Genomic DNA, 27,395 nt, shown 5'->3' on the forward strand with positions numbered 1-27,395 from the left:
AACGTTCATATTTTTACTTTATAAACATCCACTCTGAATCCTACATCCACATTAGAACCATCAGCTTTAAAGTCTAATAACATATATTGTCCAGTTGAATTGTTCACGTTAATACCCGACAGAGATCCAGTGTAATCTGCTATTGTATCATTGTTGGTGTATCTTCCATCGTGAACCTGTTAACAAAATTGAATACATGCAATTTACAAAAAAATAAAATATTACGTCTATTACACGATCCTGATATATAAGTTAGTTAACCAAAAAAGTTCATGTTTATCTCTTGACACAAACCAGTGCCAAATATGGCGTGTTTCCAAAATAGCCTCATGATAATAAGTTTAGAGGATGGATTGTTTTTTGAAAAAAGGACGTCTCATCAGGCAAAAGAAACAAAATAAGGTTTTAAAAGAAGTACGATTTAAGCTAAAGCTGAAAATTAAAGCCGATCAGTACATGGATCAACAGCAAACATGTAGAATGATCCTTTTTGCAAGAAACATACGAAAGGGAATTTGTCATCAAATAGACAGACATCGGTAACTTTTAAATAGTTTTCAATTTGACTGCTACATTTCGAGTTTCCTTACAAAGTTGCTAAAAAGACAAGACAAAAGTTTAAATTTGATTATTATCTGGATTTTCCTATTGAAATCTATACTACAGGACTTAGTTTAAGACTACCGCATACTTGGATACATGATAAACGGGACAATGTTTGACTTTTATTTGTAACTTTCCATTTCACAGATATGCTTTACAAATTACTAAATCGTTCACGACAAATCATCTTCATATATATGTTGCATGCGTGCATGTTTATATTTCACTTACTATATCAATAGTGTTGTTCTGCAACCAAAAACTCTCCAATTGGTTATAATGAACTCGTAGTGAAAGCGACACAACATAAGTTTCACTTTTGTTATCACGAATTTAGAATAGAGAACGAAAACGGGAAACGAGTGAAAGAGACAACAACCCATCCAAAGAGTTATAACAACACACTGTCATTATTTGGGTCTTCACATTGTTGATTTATACTACGTCTCTGTATCTTTATTCATGACAGACATTCTCTGGTGTGCTCTCTTCAAACAAGAATTATAGACCACATATTCTCATTATAAACGGGCAAGTCCTACTCCCTGTTGTTGCATACTTGATTGAGCTGAGTATGGCAAGTCATATGACAAACGGAGATGCAATTACCTAGGTAATTGGTTTTCAGATAATTTTCTCAGGTTTTTTTTCTGGTTGAGAAACTTTATTTAACAAACGGATCTTCAAGATCTGAATATCATTGAACAAATGTTGGCTTTTTATTATCTATCATTTTAAATTTTGAAAACTTTTGCGGGACCTTTTTCTCTAGGGAAAATGCTTATATATCCATTTACTCCCTTTTCACATACAGATGACCTTCTGATTAACATCCAATAGAATAAAATATATATTTTTTGGTGTTTCTTTTTGATAGAAAAAATACATGGATAGATTTTTAATTCTAAAATGCAAACGCTGAGGCTAAAAAATAAGCATATAAAATATACCCTTATACTTACTCTTACGTGGTCACAACATTTCTCTGTATGAAAATCACGGAATTTGATTCTAATAGTACTTCCAATTCCGGCATAAAGTGTCCAACTTTGATGAACACCATTAACATATGCGGACGGATATCCAGAGGAGTAAATTGTTTTGAAGTACGACACTAGAACAGAATATTGAAGTAGATTACTAGTAATAATAGAATGGGGTTCGATTCCCTGCTAGGGTCAATCCATTTTATCATAAATATGAAACAATTTTGTCATTTTAGTACAACAGTTATACTATTAACCTATACTTTATTTTATATTTTATCGTCAGATCATATGTTTCAATGAAATTATTATATACATGCCTTTTAACAAGATAGATGAAACGTGTTTTTCAGTGGGAGGGGTTTTGAAGTTATAACAGCCAACATGAACGTTGCGGTATCTAGGTCAAATATGTCAATTTCGAATTGTAACACATTGTTGTCATTGTAAAAGTATTAGTAACAAAATGTGTATCATATTTTAGTGTTTGAAAGTGTCCCAAAGTAATGAAATACATTAAATGCGTATACCAATTTAATAAAACTCATTTTTCTGCCGTAGTCAATATACGCATGTGTAAACTAATTTTATTGGATAATAAAGTATGGTTTATTTACAAAGCTAAAGAAGCACGTCATATTAGAATTAAAAATATTCTCACAAGGTTCAAGTACTGAGGTTTTGAGCTTCTTCACTAATGTGACTGGCGTCTGGTACCATTGATAACTATCTATCTATTGTGGGTTGTTGTGTTAACATATACTATAATGCGTGAAACCTTCGCTAAACATTTGTTTTTTGTATTGTGTTGAACCAAATCGGTAGACGATTGCGGTCTTTATAACATGATATTTAGAATTTGTAAAATTAACATTACAATCAATTCCAATTATTAAAAAGATGGAGCTAATTATGATTGTAATACATTTACACTTTGAAATTGTTTTATTTGATTATTACATATAATTTTGATAAAAAAAAATACACCTATTTTCATACAATACATAAGTATTGACCTATAACCTGATGTGCCCACATTAGAACAGCCAAAATACACATGCAGGTAACGACATACGGATATAATTGAGGCCAAAACCTAATTTTAACTTGAAAAAAACCTGATTTTTATTATAACGATTAATGGGCATTGCATGGCTGTCAAATTATTCTTCATCTATTTGACTTAAATTCTCATATTTATTACATACTAAAACGTATATCCAAATTATAAAAAGTCTGAATAATACAAGTAACACGACATTGGCTCGCTAATATGTAGTTTCGTGTATAACTTAGTCTAGTCTTAGTCTAGACGCCATCTTTAAAATAACTATCAAATTGAGCTCTGAAAACTGCCGACAGTCATATCAACATAACTATAGATATAAATAGATAGTGTACTCGCGCAATTGGATTTTTCTAGGTCTGCTCTATATCATATTAAAGTTTTAAAATACATGTTGATCATCGCTTTTACTTGTATGAGAATGATTGTTTAGTGGATCGAATCAGTTAATCAAACAATTAACCTCTGTTGTCTTTCAATGTTGACATCATTTTTCTTTTGATAACTTAACACGCAAAATTCATGCGAAATCCATTAGCAGGTAGAAGATAACATGAATACAGAATCTATGAGGACGAATTGTTCACTTGCAAATGTTTTCTTAGCTTATTTTGACAAAATTAAACCATACCTGCTACTGAAAACGAATTATTATTTCACCATTTCGCTTTCAAATCAAATTTATTTATATATATATGTCGTAGCTAGTGCTCCTTTAATTAAGGAATGACTGTAATATTTTTTCTGTCAATGAAGAAATAACATAAAAATGTGGTGCACATTGAGTTACCCTCCTAGCGTGTTATTTAACAGTGTGCACCACATTTATTATGTTATTTCGAATAGACAGAAAAAATATTACAGTTATTTCTTATAATTTAATTCTCAATTCCATTTTAAACCGGAGTAAACCATGAAAAAACGTTAATGACGTCACGGTCACATGACTAAATCATGTCTATGGGCTGATAACAAAACGACGTCAGTCAATCAGTCGCGGTACATCCAAAATTAAATTATAAATTTATTAAAAGATAAAAAGATAATAAACATAAGATGGATAATAACAAGAGCTTTGATGGCGATATTTCGGGGAACTGTAGTAGACGAGAATAGAATGTTTTATTTAGACATGAGATAAAAACACCAAAAACAGAGCAATCCTTCTATTTTATGTTATAGCAGGTAAAACAACGTACGGTGATATTATTTGCTCATTTTAGATTCTAAATCTTTTCATATTCTATATCAAATTTATATCATTTAATGTACCTTCTGTTAATATTATAATGCCTTTTCTGTGAATAATTAAAACACATTGTATGTTATTATTTTCCAATCTTTAACTTGAAAAAAAAGCTAGGTGACCGTTCATTTATATTATGCTTTTGAACATATCACACATTAGTTTTGGAAATGTATGAAAAAAATCTTTCATTTTTTATTTATACTCCCTTCACACTTTAAGGGGGCTCGGGTGTCATCCTCCATCTTGGATTTTGAAGAAGCAGATAACTTTGGTCTATATTTTTTATGAAATGTGCAAATTTTGAGAGTTGTGTGTAATTTATGTAAAAGACTTTTCATATATATATAAAAAATTGTGTGTTTTATCATAATTACAGCTGTAACTTCTCAAAAACACCTTGTTTGTGTTTGATAAGATTTTTTCCGAATTTACCAAATAAGGGGAGATAACTCAGTTAAAGTGATTTTTATAATAGAAAGTGTTATGAATTCACCTATTTTGATATATAGCAAGAATAACAAGTTCGGTGACCCCATCTTTTCATTTTCTTATCTGAAAGCATGTTATAAGAGCTATCTTCTCACAATTTATCTTGAAGTTCTGATAGTAGGTTTTCTTTTTATCACTTAAAATATGATTTTCCATGCATAATCTATACAAAATCTGACAAGTTTGCACAACCTGTAGCGTGAAAAAAGTCCTGTGACCCATACTTTATAATCCATTTTTGAAAAAAGCAGAATAATAGCTTCATTTTGACAAGTTATCAAAAAATTCTACCAATTTTAATTAAGACGCCCTAGCCACCTTAATAAGGAAATCACAACGTGTACTTAATGCATAACAGTTAAACTCACAAAGCATAACATGTTTTGAAAGATTATGATTATTACATGCATTCAACCTGTTACAAGGTAATTCTTAATTTGATTACATATACCTTCGCAGTGATCACCAAAGGTCTCGTTGCGGCAGCTACAAATATAACTATCGTTACTTGCCAATATTCCACATAGTCCAGAATTTTTACAAGGATTCGGAGAACAAGGTGACACTAAAACGAGTAAATACCAATAAATTTTAATTGATCGATTGATTCTATGCAAAGAACTTAAATTTCTTTGAATGAATGCATGAAAGTTTTGAATAATGGCAGATAGCACTTGAAAATAATTTGAAAGGTTACAACAATAAGGCTTTCCAAGATGTCTGTGTTCAAACAAGCCGAAGCAATCAAGAAAAATGAGATGGTCTGACGAATAAACAATACAGAGGTTAAACGAATCAAATTATAAAGTATTTGACCACAATATTCTATTTACTACATAGGTTACTCATATCGGATAGTTTAATGTTCGAGATTTTACTTTGTACATACATTTGTGTAATTTGTTACCGAAAAGTAACCTTCGCGTGCTAATAAGGAGGCACCTGCCTGATATTAGTTGGTTAATCATATAATTAATATAATGAAGCTTATATTGCTTTATTCGTATTTCTATCGATAGATCTATACATATGTGATATGTAAGGCAATCTTGGAGTATATTTGTCCATCACGGAAATTAAGAAGAGAACATATTTATCAAAGATACCAGGATTATAATTTGATACGCCAGATGCGCGTTTCGTCTACATAAGACTCACCAGTGACGCTCAGATCAAAATAGGTATTAAGCGAATAATGTTGATGAGATACAATAACAATAAAGAAACGTCCTGATAACATTATAATATACATGTTATTACAAACTATCAATTGTACTTGATATCACATCTTGAAATATCGTTTTTCTATGTACTTAAGTTGATTTTATATTTTATCCAAAAAAACGTGACTCAACTTATATTGCTAATTAAGTATCAATAGGTGAAGCTCTTCTTCAAATTGACACTATTACATTGTGTATGTTGGAATTGCAAAAGATTTGCTCTTCAGACTGCTTGTGCTTTTAAAAGAGGGACGAAAGATACCAAAGGGACAGTCAAACTCATAAATCTAAAACAAACTGACAACGCCATGGCTAAAAATGAAAAAGACAAACAGAAAAACAATAGTACACATGACACAACATAGAAAACTAAAGAATAAACAAGACGAACCCCACCAAAAACTAGGGGTGATCTCAGGTGCTCCGGAAGGGTAAGCAGATCCTGCTCCACATGCGGCACCCGTCGTGTTGCTCATGTGATAACAAATCCGGTAAATAGTCTAATTCGGTAGGTCACATTCAGGAAAGGGAAGGGGATTGTAGTTACGACGTAAGGAACATATCCGATATCATTTGTGATACGGTTATTCCATAACGGTCAACCAACTCGTGATGGCGTCCGTAAAATTTACGAAGGGATGATTTCAACTTCACCATTTGGAACTCTTGGTTTAATAGCTTCCTTGTGAGCAGCAACCCTCTATCAAGAAAATCATGATAGGAAATGCAAGCACGGGAATATCGTATCAATTGGGAGATATATACCCCGTATGCAGGTGCTGCTGGAATGTTGCTACTTAGAAATGGAAAGTTCACAATTGGAAAGCTGCTAAATGCATTGGATATGTTCTGATTTTTGTCAGGAGAACAGGATCTACATAACTATTCTTTCAAATATTTACGAAATACAAATATTGAGCTTTTGTCTATTTGTTCTAAGTACCATTCTAATAAGTGAGGCAGATTTACACGTTTTTTTGTAGGTTGTTCTCATGTATTGTCGAAAGAATTTTCAAACATCTTCATTCCTTCATATGATGGACGTGTCTGTTTTAAGCCAGGAACATGGCAATTAATTGTTTGTAATCGGTTTCATGTTGTCATAATTGTTTTTGTTCATAAATAGCTTTCTAATTTGAAGAATACTCAAATCAAGACCTTTTATGAATAATATAGTCGTTCGAATTTTGATCAATGTTGAAACATTTACGGTGATATGTTATTACATTGGTTACATCTTTATTTAGAAAAAGAAGATATATGATTGTCAATGATGAAAGTATCAACCGTAGATGTCAATGATGTCAATGTAGTAAACTATAGGTGACTCAACGTCATTCGGTATTTTTGTTTTGTTTTACTTTAACTGGCTCATTTCAATAAGCACATCGAGAATACGGCGAATATAAAACAAATATTCTTCCTCTGACTTTAGACAGTGTTATTACAAAACAGCATAAGATTTAAAATAGATATAGGAAGATGTGGTGTGAGTGCCAATGAGACAACTCTCCATACAAATAACAATTTAAAAAGTAAACCATTATATGAATGTGTATACATCAATATGAAAGGCCCCCAAAACACGTATTCCAGAAATCATCATGAGGCCAAGATATTGTCATTTAACATTTAACATGCAACATTATATTCAACAGACTTTTAAAACAATTTTCATTTTATAAATATTGCAATTAGTTTCATAAATGCATAGATATCGCACATACCTTCACAATGTACGCCTTGAAATCCACTAGGGCACCGACAATTGTAGCTGTAATTGCTTTTCTGTATCAAACAGGAGCCTGAGTTCATACAAGGGTTTGAAGAACATGGTGTAACTGTCAATTATGAAAATAATTTGTATTGAATCTAAAATGTGAATAAATAAATACATATAAGTGACAATGAAAGATTTTTTCTTAAACATTCACGTACGGAATATAAACAGATGTGGTATAATTGCCAATGAGACAACTATCCATAAGAGACCAAATGACACAGAAAAAGCGACTATAGGTCACCGTTGGTTTGTTTGATTTTCATTACAACTACATACATGTAATGGTTGTTGATACAATTTAAATTTCATTTCAGTTTTACTTTACTTATGACAAAATCATTTCCATTGTCTTAATAACCACCGTGATTCAAACTTCAGTAGTGCTTTGATTGGAAAGTAATGACAGTTCAAACAACGAAGAAGCTAACCCAAGGCCATTTTGTTTTAAACTTTGATTTTTCTATGTTCAGTGAACCATGAAATTTGGGTCAAAACTATAATTTGGCATTAAAATTAGTAAGGTCATATCATGGGGAACATGTGTATCAAGTTTCAAGTTGAATGGACTTCAGCTTCATCAAAAACTACCTCGACCAAAAACTTTAACCTGAAGCGAACGGACGCACAGACGGACGCACAGACGGACGGACGAACGAACGAACGGAGGCACAGACCAAAAAACATAATGCCCCTCTACTATCGTAGGTAGGGCATAAAAACGCTGCTTTATGCTTTTCATTCTATAAAGAGAGATCGATCGCTATAATATATTTTCGAATGTACCCTTATCAAAATTATTTTATACCTTGACAAACAGTTCCTGAAAATCCAGATCTGCAATTACACGCAACTGTATCATTTGCTGATAAACATCTACCGCCATTCAAACATACAATTTTATCGCAAGGGGTAACTACAACGAAAAGAAAATTATCCTGATTGTCAGCGAAACTGAAGTAAGGGTGGGTAAGCAGTGTGAGTGGCTTTTCTTTTTTATATACTGTGTAAGATAAATCTATAACATTCTAATAAATCAGTAGCTTGCATGAATCATTTCGTAAATAACCGCTAGAAAAAATGTCCTTTTTTAAAAAGATTTCCCCCGAGCTGTTGTGCATTAAATGGATGGAAGAAATATACTAGTATTTTATTTTCACCAATGATTGACAATAAATTAAACAAAGAAGACGAAGAATATAATGTTCTAGATATAAGAAATTGATTAAGCTGTTAAATTATATAAAGACTAAAAAAAATCACCAGGAGAAGATTGTATCGAAAACATACGAAATATTAAGGTACTTAAAACAATATGAGTTTATTCCAGTTGAAAGGGAGTATCTTTCTAAAATTTTCTACCCGAAAGAAATGACATAACAATCTGGCGACATATACCATGGTTAACGCTTGTTCATACAGATAACAAAATAGTTAGTAAGAATAAGCAGAACCTGACTGTTTAGTGGTTGTCGTTTATTGAAGTGGTTCATAAGTGTTTCTCGTTTCGTTTCTCGTTTTTTATAACGATTAGACCGTTGTTTTCCTGTTTGAATGGTGTTACTCTAGTCATTTTAAGAGCCCTTTGTAGCTTGCATTTCGGTATGAACCAAGGCTGCTGGAGGTCGTTCATTGACCTTTAATTGTTTATTTTTTGTGTTTCTGTGTAACAGTTGACGTGACTCGGTACTTATACATCCGTCATTGTGTTATTGTGTCATGGTAAATGTTTGTTGAAATATTTTTTTTTAGTTATTAAGGTTATAACACAGTGTTGACTGATGTAGCCCTATTCTAAACATTTTTACCAATTATTTCTATTTGGTTAGTTCACACATCGATGTAAATATAATGAAATTTTAAACGACTATCATACTAGCTTTAAAACCAGGTCTTATAAACCATTTCTACGTACGAAAATGTCTGTACAAAGTTTGGATTGTCACAGTTGTTCTTCATTCTTTTGATGTGTTTGAGCTGTTGATTTTGCCGTTTTAATAGGGACTTTCTTCGAAGTTTTAGTTTTGTTGTGAGTTTACTTTTTTCTCTTACAAATTGTGACTTGGATGGAGAGTTGTCTAATAGACAACTTTCGAGTTCGATGCATTTCCGTCAAAAACTCTGGTTTTAGTGAACGTCATTTGTGCGTTTAGGGGCGTCGTCACTTCCATTCCAATGTTGAGCGAGTGGTTGGAAAACTATAATTCTATATTGTACGAATTATACGACAAATTGAATTATCAAAATTGACAATCAGCATTGATGTCATTAGGGAATTGTCATTAAGTACCTACAGAACCACCATTATTTCTAGTTTATCCTGCACAATGACGATCACCAAGACGCTTGATGAACGTAAATAGTGCAGGGATACATGCGACCCCCTCTATCTGGTAAATGACGTCATAAAGGCGCGTATAATTGACGAGTTTTTTCCGGTGACGGATGAACTCGAAAGTGGTCTATTGGCACTCGTTCTTATAGTTATATAACTGTGAGTGTCGTGCATGTATGCAAACTAACAGAATAACGGAAGGTTCTGGCACAATTTTCCATTAAGCTGTTAATTGTTATTTGATTTTAAAGGTAAATGTTGATTTACCTTGACACCGGATATCGGAGTATCCTTTTGGACAAACACAAATGAAATCACTGTTTACAACATAACAAACTCCATTGTTAAGACAAGGAGAACTGCTGCACGGTGTCACTACAAAAACAATTGTTTTTTTACAAATTAAAGCATATGTGTCATTCAATCAAACATAAAGGTATTAAAGAAAATGTACCATGTGTCCGATTTAATACTACAACTAGAATAAAACAAAAACTTTTTTCGGATAAAGTTGAATTTTGAAATCTTTAATTGTAAGCTAATTTCAAGTGACAAATAATACCCATGTATTTATGATAACAACGTTTCATCAAGCGTTCAGGGTGTAAATGCAGCCCTTTATCACGGAATCAAGACAGCTTATGCTTAAAGCTGGAATCAACCATCATTCATGTAGTTTAAATAATGAATAATTTTGAAATCAAGCCTCCAAAAATTGAATGTATTAAACACCGATAAACAAACAAAGATTCCGCGAAAGCGTTGGGATCTCGATAATTAAAAACTAAAGGTTGCATTTCTGTAAATATTGACAATGAAATTTCCCATAGGAACTCCTTTTACGGCTAAAACTGTACCACTTTTACTATGAAGTTTTGAAAAATCTTATCCTAGAATTGAAAGTTCATATGCACCACAATTTTTTTCAAAGGTCAAAATATAGGGCTGTGCGGCATATTTTCAACGTTTATATGCCCTGAACTTCTCAGAGTTTAAACTTACACTAATTTTCTTAACTACCCCTACCTCGAATGAAAGGTTACCACAGATTTCAATGTAAACAATATGCACGTGTTTATTTACTGGTAACATTCCCAAGTTCTGTCTCTGCGATATGGAACACAGAGAGCATAACTGGGAACCAGTATGTAAACAAAATCAATTTTCTATGAATATTCAATTACTCCCCAAAAGAGGCGTGTTTTGAGAAACAGCTGTATTTACAAAGTGCAACCTATACAGACATTTATTCAAATAGAAAACTCTCTAAAATCAGTTTTTCTCACATTAATACTCATTTATCAGAATTAAAGTCTTACAGAAATCACTGTGTATACTCTAAATTTTTCTTTACTATACATTTTATACCCCCTCCCCTGTTTCAATTTTTTAAAGAATTTGAAATCAAGTCTTTAATTTTTGCCAGCTTACCCTATTTGCATATTTTCTGATAAAAAATGCCTAGAACCTGTTAAAAACTGTTTTGATAACATATTGAGAGCATATCAGAATATCATAAATGTAATGTTTAGCAGTCAATCATTACAACATTCAAGATTATATAAAGTATCCAATCCAGCCTCTATCTCCAGTCCACATCTTACTGTATGCCTATTTGTCAATTGAAGGACACATTTTCTGCCTCAAATGGTCAATTTAGAATTCTTGTCACAACAGTATCATCTGTAACCATATATCTGACACAATTTAGCTACTATATATACTAGAAGTGTTCAAACAAAGCCATATTTGCAATAGTTGTATGTATGCAGATACCAGTCTGAGATATAAATTCACTTAAAATGTTGTAGAGATGACTGCTTACATCTGATTTTTGCATAACTTCCAAGCATAGTTATTGTTTTCTATATCAAGAACTTTAAAATCATAAAATCATAGCATTTACAAGTTAAATTATTTGTTTTATGACACATGGGGTAGGCAATTTTCTATGTTTTTTGCCCCTGGGGCCTCAAATTTCCTAAATCATTCTGCTGTTTCTAGCAATTTGGAATATTTAGTACATATTCAGGATAGAACACACTATTGTAAGTTTTCTAAAGATATTTTTGTTTTTCTAGCTTGTATTTATTATGCCGTGATGACAAAAAAGCAGATTTAGGTGTTGCGGCTTACTTTTGGGTTATCGAAAGGACTCAAATACCCCATAAATAATATTCAGGAAGGATCTATGAGTTTCAATGACTGCGAAGAGTAAATATAAGCACTTCTTAACAATTTAACTTACAAATATGCAAATATTATGATTTAATTTTGTATCCAGGACTTTGAGTAAACTTTGCATACTGTAAACTGTGAATTTATGCTGAGTCATCATATTTAAGGCCCAGGATTCTATCAATCTTCATTAAATATTTATAAAGCTTCTTATTTGAGTTAATTTCTTTAAAATCTGTGAAATAAAGCAAATTTGGTTAAATTCTGAATGTTCCCCTTTTTCACCCTATATAGGTTGCATTTCTGTAAATATTGACAATGCAATTTCCCATAGGAACTCCTTTTACGGCTAAAACTGTACCACTTTTACTATGAAGTTTTGAAAAAAATCTTATCCTAGAATTGAAAGTTCATATGCACCACAATTTTTTTCAAAGGTCAAAATATAGGGCTGTGCGGCATATTTTCAACGTTTATATGCCCTGAACTTCTCAGAGTTTAAACTTACACTAATTTTCTTAACTACCCCTACCTCGAATGAAAGGTTACCACAGATTTCAATGTAAACAATATGCACGTGTTTATTTACTGGTAACGTTCCCAAGTTCTGTCTCTGCGATATGGAAAACAGAGAGCATAACTGGGAACCAGTATGTAAACAAAATCAATTTTCTATGAATATTCAATTACTCCCCAAAAGAGGCGTGTTTTGAGAAACAGCTGTATTTACAAAGTGCAACCTATAGTATGCAAATGGGCGATTGCTTCAGCACAAAAAAAAACAGAAAACAAAATAATACTAAATGGAAAATTTTGACAGAATCATAAAAAATGTACGACACACTTGGATGACCAAGTCAAGTTAAAGTTAGAACTAAAATATTTAACATGGTATATGGAAAGAGGAAACGAATGGGAGGAACCTACGGCATTCGATACAATTAATATAGACCCTTTGAACTCAAAATAGATACCGCTACAGAAGGCACTTTTTCTAGGCACTATTCTGATGAGAATACAGAGTACCGCTTACCAAACCTCACCAAATCTCATTATATATATATGTTCAAATATCCCGACTTGGTCTAATAGTTCAATCGTATCAAAGTATCTGTAGACAACTAAAGCGATAAGTTTCAAATAGAATCGATAAAATAAAGATGCAAAGTAAGTGTTTTTTTACCAGATAATTGTCAATCCTGCTGATTGACGTCACGTGGTATGACCCCGAAACAGTTTAAGTAGAGTACGTTATGTATAAGAGCAAAACTCGTAATAATCCTCAATATCAAATTAAATGATCTACAAAATGTTGATCAACTCTTCATTACTTAATTTAATCATGTGGTCTACATAATTTTAAGAAAACAATGTAGGTGCTATTCGCTTTGGTCTGTTCATGTCTGATTAACATCAGGAAATTATCAGGATGAATCAAGATAAAAACTTCAAATCACCACCGTCTTTTTCGATTTCAAGGTGAAAAAATATTTTTAGTTGGATATACGCGACTACAAAGTGATTTTTATAATTATAATCTAAACACTGGTCAAGGTCGGCTCAGTTAAGTTTTAAAATTTAGTTTCTGTATAGTTCTTTGTAGACTTTCTATTCGTCGTGATATTTTTGGTCATTATATTGTCTGGTCTTTTTTGGCCAAAGATTTTTAACGCTTTAATAAATACCTACTTTCACAGTTGTGACCAGAAAATCCTGGTGGGCATGAGCAGTTGTAGAATCTTCCAACGTCAATGCACAGACCATTATTTACACAGGGAGATGAACTACATGGTGTGTCTAATAAAAAAAAACACATTTTGTTTACCGTTTTCGCATAATCCTTTGTTAACAAAAGCGAGTATGATTCGTACATCTTAATGATACTTTCAAAGAATATTAATATACAAATTCAAAATATTCGTTTCATGTCTTTAAGCGTTTGCATTTGCCATTTGACGAAAGACTTTCCGATTTGAATTTTCCTTGGAGTTCGGTATTTTTGTTAATTTACTTTTTGCGAGCTATACAAGGTGGCACGGTAGTATTTGCATTCCAGAATTTAGGTTGCTCTTTTGTGTACCCTACTTAGGTAAATGTATCTAAACAGTGTGATTGGACAAAAAATACAGTATCAACTGAACATACTTTCACAAACTGAGGGATGAATCAGGTGTAGAAAAATATAAAATAATTTTACATACAGGTGAAAATGAACTTTTGAGAATTTTTTTAAATTTTGTATTCACTGCACCGTAAAAGACCTAGAAGTACTAGTGGCCTTAGGTTTTTAAAAATAGCAAAAAAAAGTAAACGGTCATGATACATATTCAAATTCATTTTTGAATAGTAAAATGAAAGTACTTCAGTAAACGAGAATTTTTTGCAGTGTTAGAAAGTGGTGAAAATTCTAAAAAGGATTGTTAAACACCATCAACAAAAATTAACAAACAACATATAAACAAAATGCCTTTTTTCCGTTTATAAAACTGAATACAGTAATTCTAATTTAAATACAAGTTACAAGAATAATTGCGCATTGATAACACAAAATAGAAAATCTGAAACAAAAAAACTAAAATAGTTCGTAGGGTATCACTATTTCAAATAACTGTTAGGGGTATCGATAATTCCATGTAAATCTACAGTTGATGAATACTTTATTTTAATATTTCAATTTTGCAATTCAAACGGGATCAAATTTGTTCGTTCGAATGTTTCAAATATACTCAACTCACTTTGTATACAGAATGTTCCATTCCAGTGTGTTGTATTGGAACAATGACATTTATCATGGTCACAATATAACGAAGCATTACATTCGTCTGATGAGTTACACTGGTCATTGTATTTCTTTTCTGAAAAACACGATAACAATGATAACGAAGGTATGGGATTTTTTTTTATTTGTTGAAAGCCGTACGGTTGCAAATAATTGCTGAAATCCACTTGAATTGAACTCTGGTGGATAGTTGTCTCATTGCATCGGCAATCATACCACATCTCCTTATTTTTATATTCATGTAGAACTTACTGACTTACTTTTTTTCACAAAACTCTCCTTTTTAAATCAATCATATAATAAGTGATTTAGATTAAAAACAAACACAGAACAGTTTCTATGTATTGAGCAATAACACATTCACCATACAGTCACAATGATGTAAAATAATTCATTTTTAATTACTATCCTTTTTACTTAGTGTTACAGGTTGTGTTTGCTGATTCATTTAGTATGTGTTACCGGAAACAAAATATGATGTAGGAGCGTTGTTAGTTATCAACAATATATTTATTGAATAAAGACAGTAAGCTACGATTGCCTTTAAATAGACATAGAATAGAACTTTGTAGTTAATAATTTAAAACGTTTTATAAACATAAATTTGATAACTATATTTTATTACTCACGGCAGTAAAGAGGTGATCATGTCGTGTATATTATTCAGGGTACACATTCACTCTTCGTTTTCAAATACAATACTAAATATAGCAAACGAATGAACAAATGTGTGTTTGTTTGTACTTGTAATGAGAAAGATCATACTTACTACTATAACACTTTGTATCTTTCCAGTAGTAATCTTCTGTTGGACATTGGCAACGATGTGAGGAACAAATCAGGTTACCTTTACATTCGTTGGTCGATATACATGTTGCATTGATCGTCTTTTCTGAAAGAGTATAAACAAGCGATTAGAAAAAATATCAAATGCGGTAAAAAAAAATAAGTATACTTTTTTTTACCCCCGTTTTTAAAATGTTAAGATACCATTCATTCTGTTTTAAATAATTCCCATTACTTTTAACCGTTATATATTACATTAAGGCATTCAACAATTAGCTTTTTTAAAACATGTTTGGCCTGGGGTATCATGAAAGAGACTTTTGATGGTAGCATGCACATTTGATGCAAATAATTATAAAATTAAATTTCAATATTTGGAATTGTAGAGCACTATTTAATTACAGTATCTTTTTTCGCTGTTGTTCATACATCAAAATGTTTGGTATTTTCCCCTTTAAGAATATTTCGTAAATTTTTTTCAAATCAGGTTTCAAAGACAATTCATCGTCTTTTTCGGTATTTCAAATTAACATTTGAGAGCGTATTACTGTATTTTCTTTATCATTGTATATTGCAAATTCATTTACGATATTTCGATACGCGAAATTTCCATTCATGATATGAGTGCATAAATACAACTTTGCATCATGTCAGTCATGGAATTTATGTGCGACAGATTATCACAAATATGTTAAACGTTTCATCTTCACATTCCTTACTTTAGAGTGTACTACTCTATTTGATTCTTTTTAAACGACAAAGATATGCATTTGCTAATATTAAGTTCGGTTTAAGATAAAAAATAAGTTTATCTGCATAAAACAAAAGAAAAATATTTATATATCCCAATGTTTGAACTATTACTGCTTTGTTTTCCTTTTCATGTTAAACCGAGGTATAGCTATGCGAACTGTGCGAAACCTTCATGTGTAGTCAATGTCGTTAAACCCTCTTCTAGTAGTAGTAGCTTAGCCATAACTAAGGATGAGAATTAACTCATTATGAATAACAGGACTAAATTTTGTTTATACGCCAGACGCGCGTTTCGTCTACAAAAGACTCACCAGTGACGCTCGAATCCAAAAAAAGTTAAAAAGGCTAAATAAAGTACGAAGTTGAAGAGCATTGAGGACTAAAATTCCTAAAAGTTTTGCAAATACAGCTAAGGTAATCTATGCCTGAGGTAGTGGTTTTCGACACAAATCTGTTGTGTACATCATCTTATTCCTTATCAACAAAGTATAAATAAAATAAAAAAATGAAAACCAAAGGATAAAATAAATCATTTCCGCATTTAAATAAATAACACGTTTATACACAAATTGTGAACCAAATATTCAGTTTAGAACTCACGGTTATTGTGGACACACATCAGTTCACCATTACAGTTTGTAGTACCACTACAACAGCTCTCACAAATCATGTGATGAGCACCTGATGACCGACGTCCAAATATGTTGATTTGTCCATGAAGGCAAAGCTTTGAAACAACATAACTTTTTTTAGAAACAAACTTATGATATAGAAATCATACACAACATATATATTGGTAAAATTATTATAAATTTTAAGATTAGTAAAAGTAAATAAATCGTTGCTTATAACTTTACAATATTTTACAAATCGGTTTTACTTTGCTGTAGTGTTATAACTATTGTAATGCGTAGGGCAACCTGTGTTTGACGATTTCATATTTCGAAGGAGTTGACTAGATCAAGATGCGATGAAATAAATATTTGTAAGTGTTGTTTTTAAAACAATATCATATATATGTAATGGAGGTTCAAAACTCAAATGTTATATTTAAATGATGACAATTATAATTTTCAAAAAAATGTACCATATATGACCGACAATGTTATATAATCGTTGGTGTTCTGTGGTTTGCGGTTTGGGTTGACTATTATATTATTTGTTTGGGCATTTTTCTGTTCATGCGTGTGTGTGTATGCTGTATTTATGTCACGAAGTGTTCTCATTTCAGCGATATTTTTAAACATTGTCACAGAGCGAGAGGTTTGGCTAGCCATCAAACAAGGTTCAACCCACCCATTTCTTAAAATGTCCTGTTTCAGGAACATGCCACTTGTTATCAAATAGTTCGTTTATATGTGTGTTGGCGTTTGTCTTGTACTTTGATGTTCCTGTTGTTCCTTTGTTTTTCTCTTGTGCATAGCCCACTTTTGACCTTGGATAAGGTTAAAATGCATATCTACTTTCCTTTTTGGGATATATGTTTTTTTACGAAACTTCAGAGTAAAAGTGGCACAGTTTTCTTATTAGAAGTGAAGGGTTTCCCTCGGTTTTGGTTTATAACTTTGATTTGTTTCCTGTCAATCGATTTGACATTTGAACACCCGTATTACCACTGTTGCCTTGATTTGATTTGTACTTTTCTTACTAATTGATTTATATTTAGTGTTGTCTTCTGAATTTGACCATTTTATAAAATATTTACCCCCCCCCCCCTTTATGACCGCTTATTTGATATTTTTGGATTTTTTGTGCATGTAAAGTTATTATGACAAGATAAATTAGAATAAAGGAGTAAATAGGCTGAGACGGAAGTGAAATTAAGTGTTTACTAGTGATTTTATTTTCCAAAATCATATACAGTAATGCATTACACATTTGAAAACATGTTTTAGTTGTTGAATACTTTGATCCAAAGAAACATTTATAATTTCATAAAAAAAATTCATACATTATAACTGTACATGGACAACAACGTGTTTCTGTTCATTTCTAATTGTCCTCCAAGAATTACTTTAAAGATTGAAATTTATCGAATATTTTATTATTGTATGTTATGTTAACCTACCGCTGAATGCTTGCATCCTAAATCATATCTTTCCTGGTTCAAATTTGTTCTGTATTTATGTAGGTAACAAACCTAAAGAAAACATTTGCATATTTAAGAATAACGTATTTGCAAAGACTAACGTTAACAGTGGTTATCGTTACTTTTTTGTTATTCTCTAAAACATGTTAGTTGTATTTCTATCCCGAATTGTATAATTCAAATGTCTGTATTTTTGTAAACATCACTTTATAAAAAAAAACTAAAATCAAAGATAGGTTAAAATATGATGTTAAATACATTTATCACAATACATATATCACACTTTCAGGACATTTATATCAAAAGATGAAATCAATTGCATGATGTCTAAAACTAAATCGTTAAAAAAAGTTCTATAAGTAATATTATATATTTATAGGTCAATAATCGAAATTAGTGTTTTCAGTTATTTATATATTACTTCATTGTCCAGGCATTGTGTGGTTGTGTTACATCTGTATGGATCTGCAACTCCGCTGCATGAAAGACAACTCTGAGTTGGAGCTTCAACAATACATGTCACTATTATTTAAGGATGTGCATTTGCTGTCATCAATTAATAACACACATAGAAGATAATTTAATTTTAATTTAAGGGTTTTCGCAATTTTATATATAATAATCGTTTTCGATAATGTGCATATTGCAAATTGTCAAGTTTATTGATGACACATAAAAAGATGTTGAAATCGCAAAATCATTGTAAACATTTTTGAGATTTCTATCAGAAGGATGCATTTTTTAAAAGAAAAATCTATTTCGGTTTTTAGTACGTTGGTAAGAGTTAGATAGTTTGATACAACATTCAACTTTTAACTTCTATAAAGAAACATTATTAAGTTAACATATTGAAGATTTTATTTCAATGTTCAACATTCAAATTATCAACATTTAATGATTGAGTTACGCATCCAAAATTTTAAGACTTGTGTTTAACTCTCATCATTCGATGAAAGTAAATTAGCATGCTTATACATGTAGTATTGATTAAAAATTTTTATTTCAACAATTAACAAACATAATTGTATCGCAAATTTGAGAGTTTTAGAGGTGCCAGTGATGTTACAAAACATCCGATTTCAAATTACGTAATCTAAGCAAATATAGTTCAGTGTACTACAATATCAAAACTTTATGGTGAGTAATTAAAAGTGCCGAAAAACAAAATGTGAATACATTAAAAAAAAACTAATATATACCAAACATTTTAAAGCATGAAGATACTCGTATAAGAGTGTGTGTTTATTACCTACAGTGAGAGTATTACACATTGTGTTTCTATTGCAAAGTAAGGTTTCATTACAACAACTCTCGCAAATAATATGACTGTGCTGACTGCTTCGTTTTCCAAATATGATCCCGGTTGCATGTCGTTTGGTGCAAAGCTGAAACAGAATATCAGCACAGTATTATCATATTGTTAGTTTAACATATCAAGATTCAAAAAATTAAACACTTGATTGCACAACACAGATTGCCTGAATTGTTTATAGACAACAGCGAAAAAAGGTACTATGAATATTTTAAAGAGAGGATATACCTATGTCTGACTCTCTTTCGACATGTTTTCATGTTTTTCTATATTTAGACGCTAGAAAACTCAATTGATCTATAAATATACCGATTTCTTTATATACTTGGTCTGGACGTTAATGAGGCACATTCAGATGGCCATGATGGTATGCAAATTAGGAGAAACTTACCAAATCAACGCAACAGGTTTTCGATGTTTTGACGTTCTCCGGATATTTTTTTAGTTTCTATTTCAATTTTTCTATTTTTATAAGTATCTTCTTAGTGAACGTATAAGCTTTGAACATTGGTAAACTTATTTCACTTGAAAAGCTACAACGTTGGCAACTAGAAGAAAAGACAAGATTTAATGTTGATCTATAACAAATGATCTTTATGCTGACTCATTGTTTACATAGGTTTTATGGCTATTAGTATACACACTTACATCAGGGTACGTACAGCCAGTATCATATCTGGTTTGGTTTTGTTCAGTTCTATATCTGTGTTGATAGCAAATCTAAGACAAAAAACCAACTAAATCATTATTTAAAATCAATGACAAGTCTGAACATAATATACAGATATTGCATACGGTAAACTTGTATCACGTTTCATTGAACCTTTAACCACACTTTTGATATAAATTCCTTATTTCGATAAACCACGATAAGAAGAAAGTTGGCTATCATTCAAAATGGTAAAATATTAATCTACTAGTTCAACTAAAACATACCATTAAAAGTATATGCTATCAAAACTATTCACGTTTATCAAATTTTAGAACCAAAACTTTCTGGAAAATATTACCCAATTCACAGCCCGAAACAATATTTGCCAGTAACCACAAAAATAAAATACACGTCATTTGTCGCAATTTTTCACTACATCAATGCATTGGGTGAAAGTTTTTTGTTTTATATTAAATATGTCTATATTGCAAATATAAACAACAGATACAAAATATACCGGCATGAAAGGGGAACAATATGTTTATGAAGTATTTAATTCTTAGCAAAACACAAAAAATCAAAATCAAAATTAAGGTATAAATGCGAATGAGAGAATATAAATTTAAGTACCTATATCAAAGTTGTGTAGAACTACAACTCATTAAAAAGTAATCATCAATGACTAAAATCATCCAAATGTTCACCAAGTACCCGTAGCTTATGTATTTAAAGGAGCTATCTGTGTCTAAGTTTACAGTTCAGCGTATCATTATTCGACTGATTTCTTATCATGGACCTTCTGATATTGTACACACATCAATCAAATCGACTTGCTATTCTAGAAATTAATCAAATGATGATGCCCAAACAAGATGGTTTACGTACAAAATGTACTATTATCACATATACACAGTTAAAATATCACAGCTTTTTATGATTCACTTCTGAACTAGAGTCAAACTAGAGAAATGGTATCCGTACTTTATATCAACAGTTAGAAAGTCAAGTGTCAAAATCAAGATTATTCGCACATCAATATGTTACGACTTTGTTTATAATTTACAACCATACCTTACAACAACGGCAAAATCAAAAAAGATAATCAAACATCAGTGCCATAGATCAGTTCAGAAGGATGGTTGATTCGGTCTGTTGTATACTTCTTGACTGGATATGAGTGGAATAGATAATAGAGGGTAATAGTTGTATCCGAGGGACAATAAACTAAATATTCCACGAACATCCAGTCAGAAAGTGTTTTATTATATCGAAAATGACAGCAGACAATAAATGGCGGTGATAAATCAACTATCGTAATATTAAAAAGAAGAAACCAAACCATAACGTTTACTTCATAGATATATTCAAATGCTAACAATGGCTAAGGCTACGTCTTGCACTGGCATCAACCCTATACTAGATACAATAGGTAAAACACGACGTTATTAGTCCCACGTTATTTTCAAAATCCTCCAATTGAGTAGCTGCATTAAAAATTCCGCGAAATATAATGACGCTTGCGGTCAAATAGTTTCACCAAGGTCTAATAGTTGGAAATTTTTGACCGGTCCAATAGTTCAAAACTTGTTATTTGCAAAATAGTGAAAATATTGTGTACTTATTTTATATAGAAAATGATAACTGAGGTATAATAAATCTACTAATTGACCGGGTATGAGTCTAATAGTAAGTGTATTGCCAGCTTATGTGCTTCTACTGGCCTGGTATTCAATGAAATGTAAACATTCCATTAGCACATGTATATGGAGTATACGTCTTGCAGTTGATAATATTCCAGAAGTTTTGTCTCATATCATGATTTCCTTCAGAGAGGATTTCCGCTAACTACGAAGCCATTACACTAAGAGCTCCAAAAGGTAAATTGAAATCATCTCTTCTAAAATTTTACTTTGGAAATACATGTTTGTATCAACTACATTTGATATTGAAACATACACAAATAATTAAAACATTAGTGATACATATAAATCTATTGATTAAACTCATTTTCTATTTTTTTTTTTAATGGTTAAAAAAGATGGATTCAGTCTACTAATATTGAATTATTTGTTCGTTTGGGTCGTATTACGTTTCAGCATTTTTAGCAAAAATCCAGTTTCACGTTTCCGCATTCTCGTGCATTACTTTTCCGAAATAAATAGATACCACCTTTCCGCATTTTTACTTGTGTTTCACCTGTCAAAAATGGTAATAACGATATATAAGAATTAATTTGCTGACAACAGCCAAGAAAACTAAGTTGCCGCTGATTTTAAGTGCTACATGTAATGTATAATAGTAAACTTACGTTTACGTTTTTATCTGTATATATGAACTTTTAGTGCTGAACATTGACTTTTGATTGATATATGACCATGTATGATTTGTATATACAAACTTTTAGTGTTGACATTGACTTTTAAAAGATACATGACCATATTAATTTTTTATCATTTTAAGTTGATAGTTTCATTTTAATCATTAGACTTATCCTGCTCCAAGTCCTACTTCCACTTTTGACCTCCCGCGGTTGCTGAGCAGGGGCATACATTAAAAATTGATATGCGGAAACGTAAATAACCTTTAACAAAATCAATGTATAAACAATGCGGAAAATAGAACTATAAAAATGCAGAAACGTATTGCCAAAATGCGGCAACGTAAAACGCCGGTTCGTTTGATCTACACTTGCGCGGTTGTGTGTGTAGTGTAAAGCCTACTTGTATATTAAATATTTACCTGGTCATTATCACATTTTACAAACTGTTGGCAGTCGTCTAAATTATTCATTTCACTACAAGCTAGACATAACTGACCACATTCTAAAAAAAGAGTTTAACAATTGTATTCAAAAATTGTTATTGATTTATCTAATAAGTTTGGACTATTTTTTTATAATATGTATGTTTTGATCTTAATTTGTCTTTGATGATGCTAAATGCAACACATATTTTAAAATATCCAAAGCCTTATGCAAACGTGATAGAGCCATGAGGAATTGTTTAGTGATCAGAAAAGGTTTTACTGTCAACGGCGGTTGGAAGAGCTGAGGAATAAAAACAGACACACAATAAAGACAAACCTGGTCAAGAAAAATATCTATACATGTATATCATCACCAGAGGGTAAAGTACATCAAAACTGTCTATTTATTCAGTCAAATACTTCTTTTGAAAAACTTGAAATACATGGTCATTTTATTCAAAGCCCGCTTGAAGTTTTCCTCAGGCATTAAAATCAATTCCATACAATAATGTAAACATTTAAAAAATTAGTTAAAGATTTTAAATATAAAGAAACTACAAAATAGCAATCATCACAATTACAGATTTACTAATAAATATTACTTTTTTACAGGGAGCATCGGATGTAAGCGTCTTGCCATGTATATGTCATTCTAATATTGCTATCGTTGATGGACTGTCTCATTGGCGTGTTTTTTTTGTTTTTTTTTTTATCTTATTCATGTTGAAGAATAATATTGTTTTGATAGGCTGTTTGAAATAACAAAGCAAAAAAATTAATAAATAATACACACACTATGAAATTTTATCAAGCCTCTTACCGATTTCATAGATTCCATAGAATAAAATGAACACAGCTATACCATTAAATTCTAAAATAAAAAATGTATGTATTTAGTGGAAATGTAATACACTGTTATACACTATTGGATGATTGACAGATGTATGTTCTCTTTTTTTTACAATTTAGCGATTCTTCACTTAAACTAAAAACTATTGTCTTTTATTATTGTTGAATGTGTACAATTACTATCTCTCGCGCACTAACATTTACCAGAAACTAATCAATGTCAATAATCTAGTTATCTTTTAATGAAAGTACATCATCTATATATCTTTTAATGAGAGTACATAATCTATATATCTTTTAATGAGGGTACATCATCTATATATCTTTTAATGAGAGTACATAATCTATATATCTTTTAATGAGAGTACATCATCTATATATCTTTTAATGAGAGTACATCATCTATATATCAGAACGCAATGTTAAAGGATAATGCTATTTTTTTTTATTTTTCCGTCAGAAGACTCGTTATGAAGTCAGCCTCATGTAATTAAAGAAACAAGTGAAACAGAAAAGTACTAAAGTACATCCCCATATTAAGTTTGAGTTTATGTTGAGTGTGGGGAAACAATTGTAAAGGATAAAGAACTTTAATTTGTTTATCATAACATGATGAAAGGGAAGAGAGGGACAAAAGGTATAAGGGGAACAGTTAAACTCATCAATCAAAAATAAACTGATAACACCATGGCTAAAAATGAAAAACAATCGTATATACTCTAACAGATTATTGAAATATTTTGTTTTAACCACACTGACTGATTCTATAAAAAAAATACAAAAGATGAAATTATCAATATGCAGGTCTTTTTAATCGACATTATAGTATATGTGTTGAGCTTAGATAATTGCTGTTAAAACAGAGGGTCAGTATTCCAATGGTCAGTTATTGTGAATACTTCTGGACGACTTGTTTTTTGAACTTGAAATATACAGAATTCATCCAAAACCTTCTAAAAGACAAGAGAAAAAACGCACCTTGCAAATTTTTTTAATATTTTTTTCAGCTATATTATGATGTCCTGTTACTGAATAACTCATATTTCAGATAGAACCTGGATCTCATATATGCCAGTGAACGTAAAATTAAGGATAGAACTGATACTAGAAGAACTTTCTCACACCTTGATCTTTTCTTAATTTTGACACGGCTTCACAATCTTTGACAAAAGAATTCACCAATTATTAAGTTTCCTTTTCTCAGCAGAAACATACCTTCTGCTCCGTAATATGCTCGTACATGTTCAAACTATACGGACTTCACACACATATATCTGCTCTTTATCCATAAACTGCACCAACAGAGTTATGAGGAGGTAATATTAAGGTGGTACCTAACACTACAGGGAGATAACTCTGTAAAATCAGCTAAACGTTAAAATAACATTGTATTTTTAAGGAAATATTAGGCTTCTCAATGATCAAAATATGTGTTTGTCAAACTGCTATCTATCCAACCATTTTTTCCGAGGAAATGATTGTTTCAAGTTTTCTGAAATTTTTATATTTTTTTCAAAGGGTCAAAGTAAATATGTTGTAAAAATTTTATGAAAATTAAACGATCCAAATTAATTTTAGTCAAGGTGTTGGGTACAACCCTAAGATTGACTTTGCGAAAACATTATGGACACCATCATGAATTGGTTGATCAATGCGATGTGTCTATGTCTAAACTAACGACATGTTTGTGGTTAAACATCTATGTCGTATGTCTGCTAAGCACCGAATGTGACATATTCCCTAATATGAATATGACTGTTTTACCAAGTGTGAATGTACACTGCTATATCGACTTGTCGTAGTAGTCAACCATCTGTGCTGAGTTTTTTTTTGCGTTTGTTTGTGCTGTATATGTGTCACACAGAGGTGTCATTTTAACGATATTGTTTAACATTGTCTTATAAGCGAGACCTTTGGCTACTCATAAAACCAGGTTTAACTCACCGTTTTTTCTTCTTAAAATGACGTTTGGTTTTGTATTAATTTTTCAATTGTTCTTTTGTTTCCAACAGAGGTATACTACTGTTGCCTCTATCTGATACATACCATGTAAGCAGTTAGTAGCTTCTACGAAGCTCTGAAGTTCGGGATCAAAAAACTATTTTGATACATGGAGATCGGATACAAATTCCATGGAGCCCTTGATAGACTCAGTTAAAAAAGGCGAAATATACCAGAAAGACATTCAAACTCAGAGATAAAAAATAAACTGACAACGTTAATGCCAGGGATAAAAAAGAAAAACAAACAGACAAATAAAATAACACATGTCACAACATAGAAAACTTAAGAATAAGCCACACGAATCAAACCAATAACTGGAGGTAATTTACTAATAATATAATGGTTTTTCAATTACCATTCGATTGAAAAAAACCAGATCCATCAACACAGAATCAGTACCAACAAGAACAGGGCAAAATCAGCAGCATAGAACATTCTCTTGTATGCAGTGAAAAAAGTAATTAACAAAAAACTTACGACATCTAGTTTTCTTGAACATGATTCCACTTCACTACGAAGTTCAATAAATTGATTACACATTTCTTATCTAAAAGTCTTCAAAATTTTATCTTTTAATTATTATTTATCATGACAATTTATGGTGACATTTACAGTACATTTAAGGACAAAGATAAGTTAATTTAAGGATTTCTCTTTTTGCTTGTTTCCTTAGATATCACATTTGAACTTCATAACTGCTGCTTGGAATTATTTTGGTGCATTGTAACTTATATGCTTAAACTAAAGTTTGTATTCCAGCTGATCATAGGTCTGTTACTAATAATTTACATTTGTCATATATTATGGGCTAACGCTATATAATTTTAAGGTTTAAATTCATGTCAAAGACAATTACGCACATGAACGTATAGCAAAAAATTCTTCTATCTTGTTCACAAAAATGTAAATTAATGCAGTGAAAACGACTCATAGTAAAAATTAAATATAGAAAACTTACCTTCATATCATCAAGTTTTTTATTGTTGATTTTATTTAAATTCACACTGCTCGTTGAGTGTTTGATTTATTGTTTTTGCCATTATCAGGGGCAGAATAGACAACTTTCGAGTTCGGTGCATTTCCGTCAAAAACTCTGGTTTTAGTGAACGTCATTTGTGCGTTTAGGGGCGTCGTCACTTCCATTCCAATGTTGAGCGAGTGGTTGGAAAACTATAATTCTATATTGTACAAATTATTCGGCAAATTGAATTCTCAAAATTGATAATCAGCATTGCTGTCATTAGGGAATTGTCATAATGTACCTACAGAACAACCATTATTTCTAGTTTATCCTGCACAATGACGATCACTAAGACGCTTGATGAACGTAAATAGTGCAGGGATACAGGCGACCCCCTCTATCTGGTAAATGACGTCATAAAGGCGCGTATAATTGACGAGTTTTTGCCGGTGACGGATGAACTCGAAAGTGGTCTATTGCATGGTTAGTGGGCTACACAACAAATGAAAGATAATTTTTTTTGGAAAAGAAAACAGAATGAATAGAACAATTAAGG

At 31.4% G+C, this 27,395-nt stretch overlaps 1 protein-coding gene across 1 annotated transcript; it reads right to left on the reverse strand.

The window, feature by feature from the left end:
- LOC139525040 (fibropellin-1-like) lies at positions 1-26,383 on the reverse strand. The gene is made up of 17 exons (XM_071320218.1): positions 26,356-26,383; positions 23,846-23,896; positions 23,020-23,102; positions 20,277-20,348; positions 19,566-19,701; positions 18,738-18,820; positions 18,296-18,367; positions 16,828-16,954; positions 15,458-15,580; positions 14,645-14,764; positions 13,599-13,706; positions 9,999-10,106; positions 8,205-8,312; positions 7,344-7,457; positions 4,845-5,066; positions 1,566-1,717; positions 1-176 (listed from the first exon to the last, which is right to left on the reverse strand). Exons 1-17 carry the CDS (start codon positions 26,375-26,377, stop codon positions 6-8), a joined length of 1,872 nt encoding a protein of 623 aa, XP_071176319.1. The 5' UTR covers positions 26,378-26,383; the 3' UTR covers positions 1-5.
- Positions 26,384-27,395: the final 1,012 nt, after the last annotated feature.

The sequence above is a fragment of the Mytilus edulis genome, chromosome 5, assembly GCF_963676685.1.
Source record: "Mytilus edulis chromosome 5, xbMytEdul2.2, whole genome shotgun sequence".
NCBI classification, from domain to species: Eukaryota; Metazoa; Mollusca; class Bivalvia; order Mytilida; family Mytilidae; genus Mytilus; species Mytilus edulis.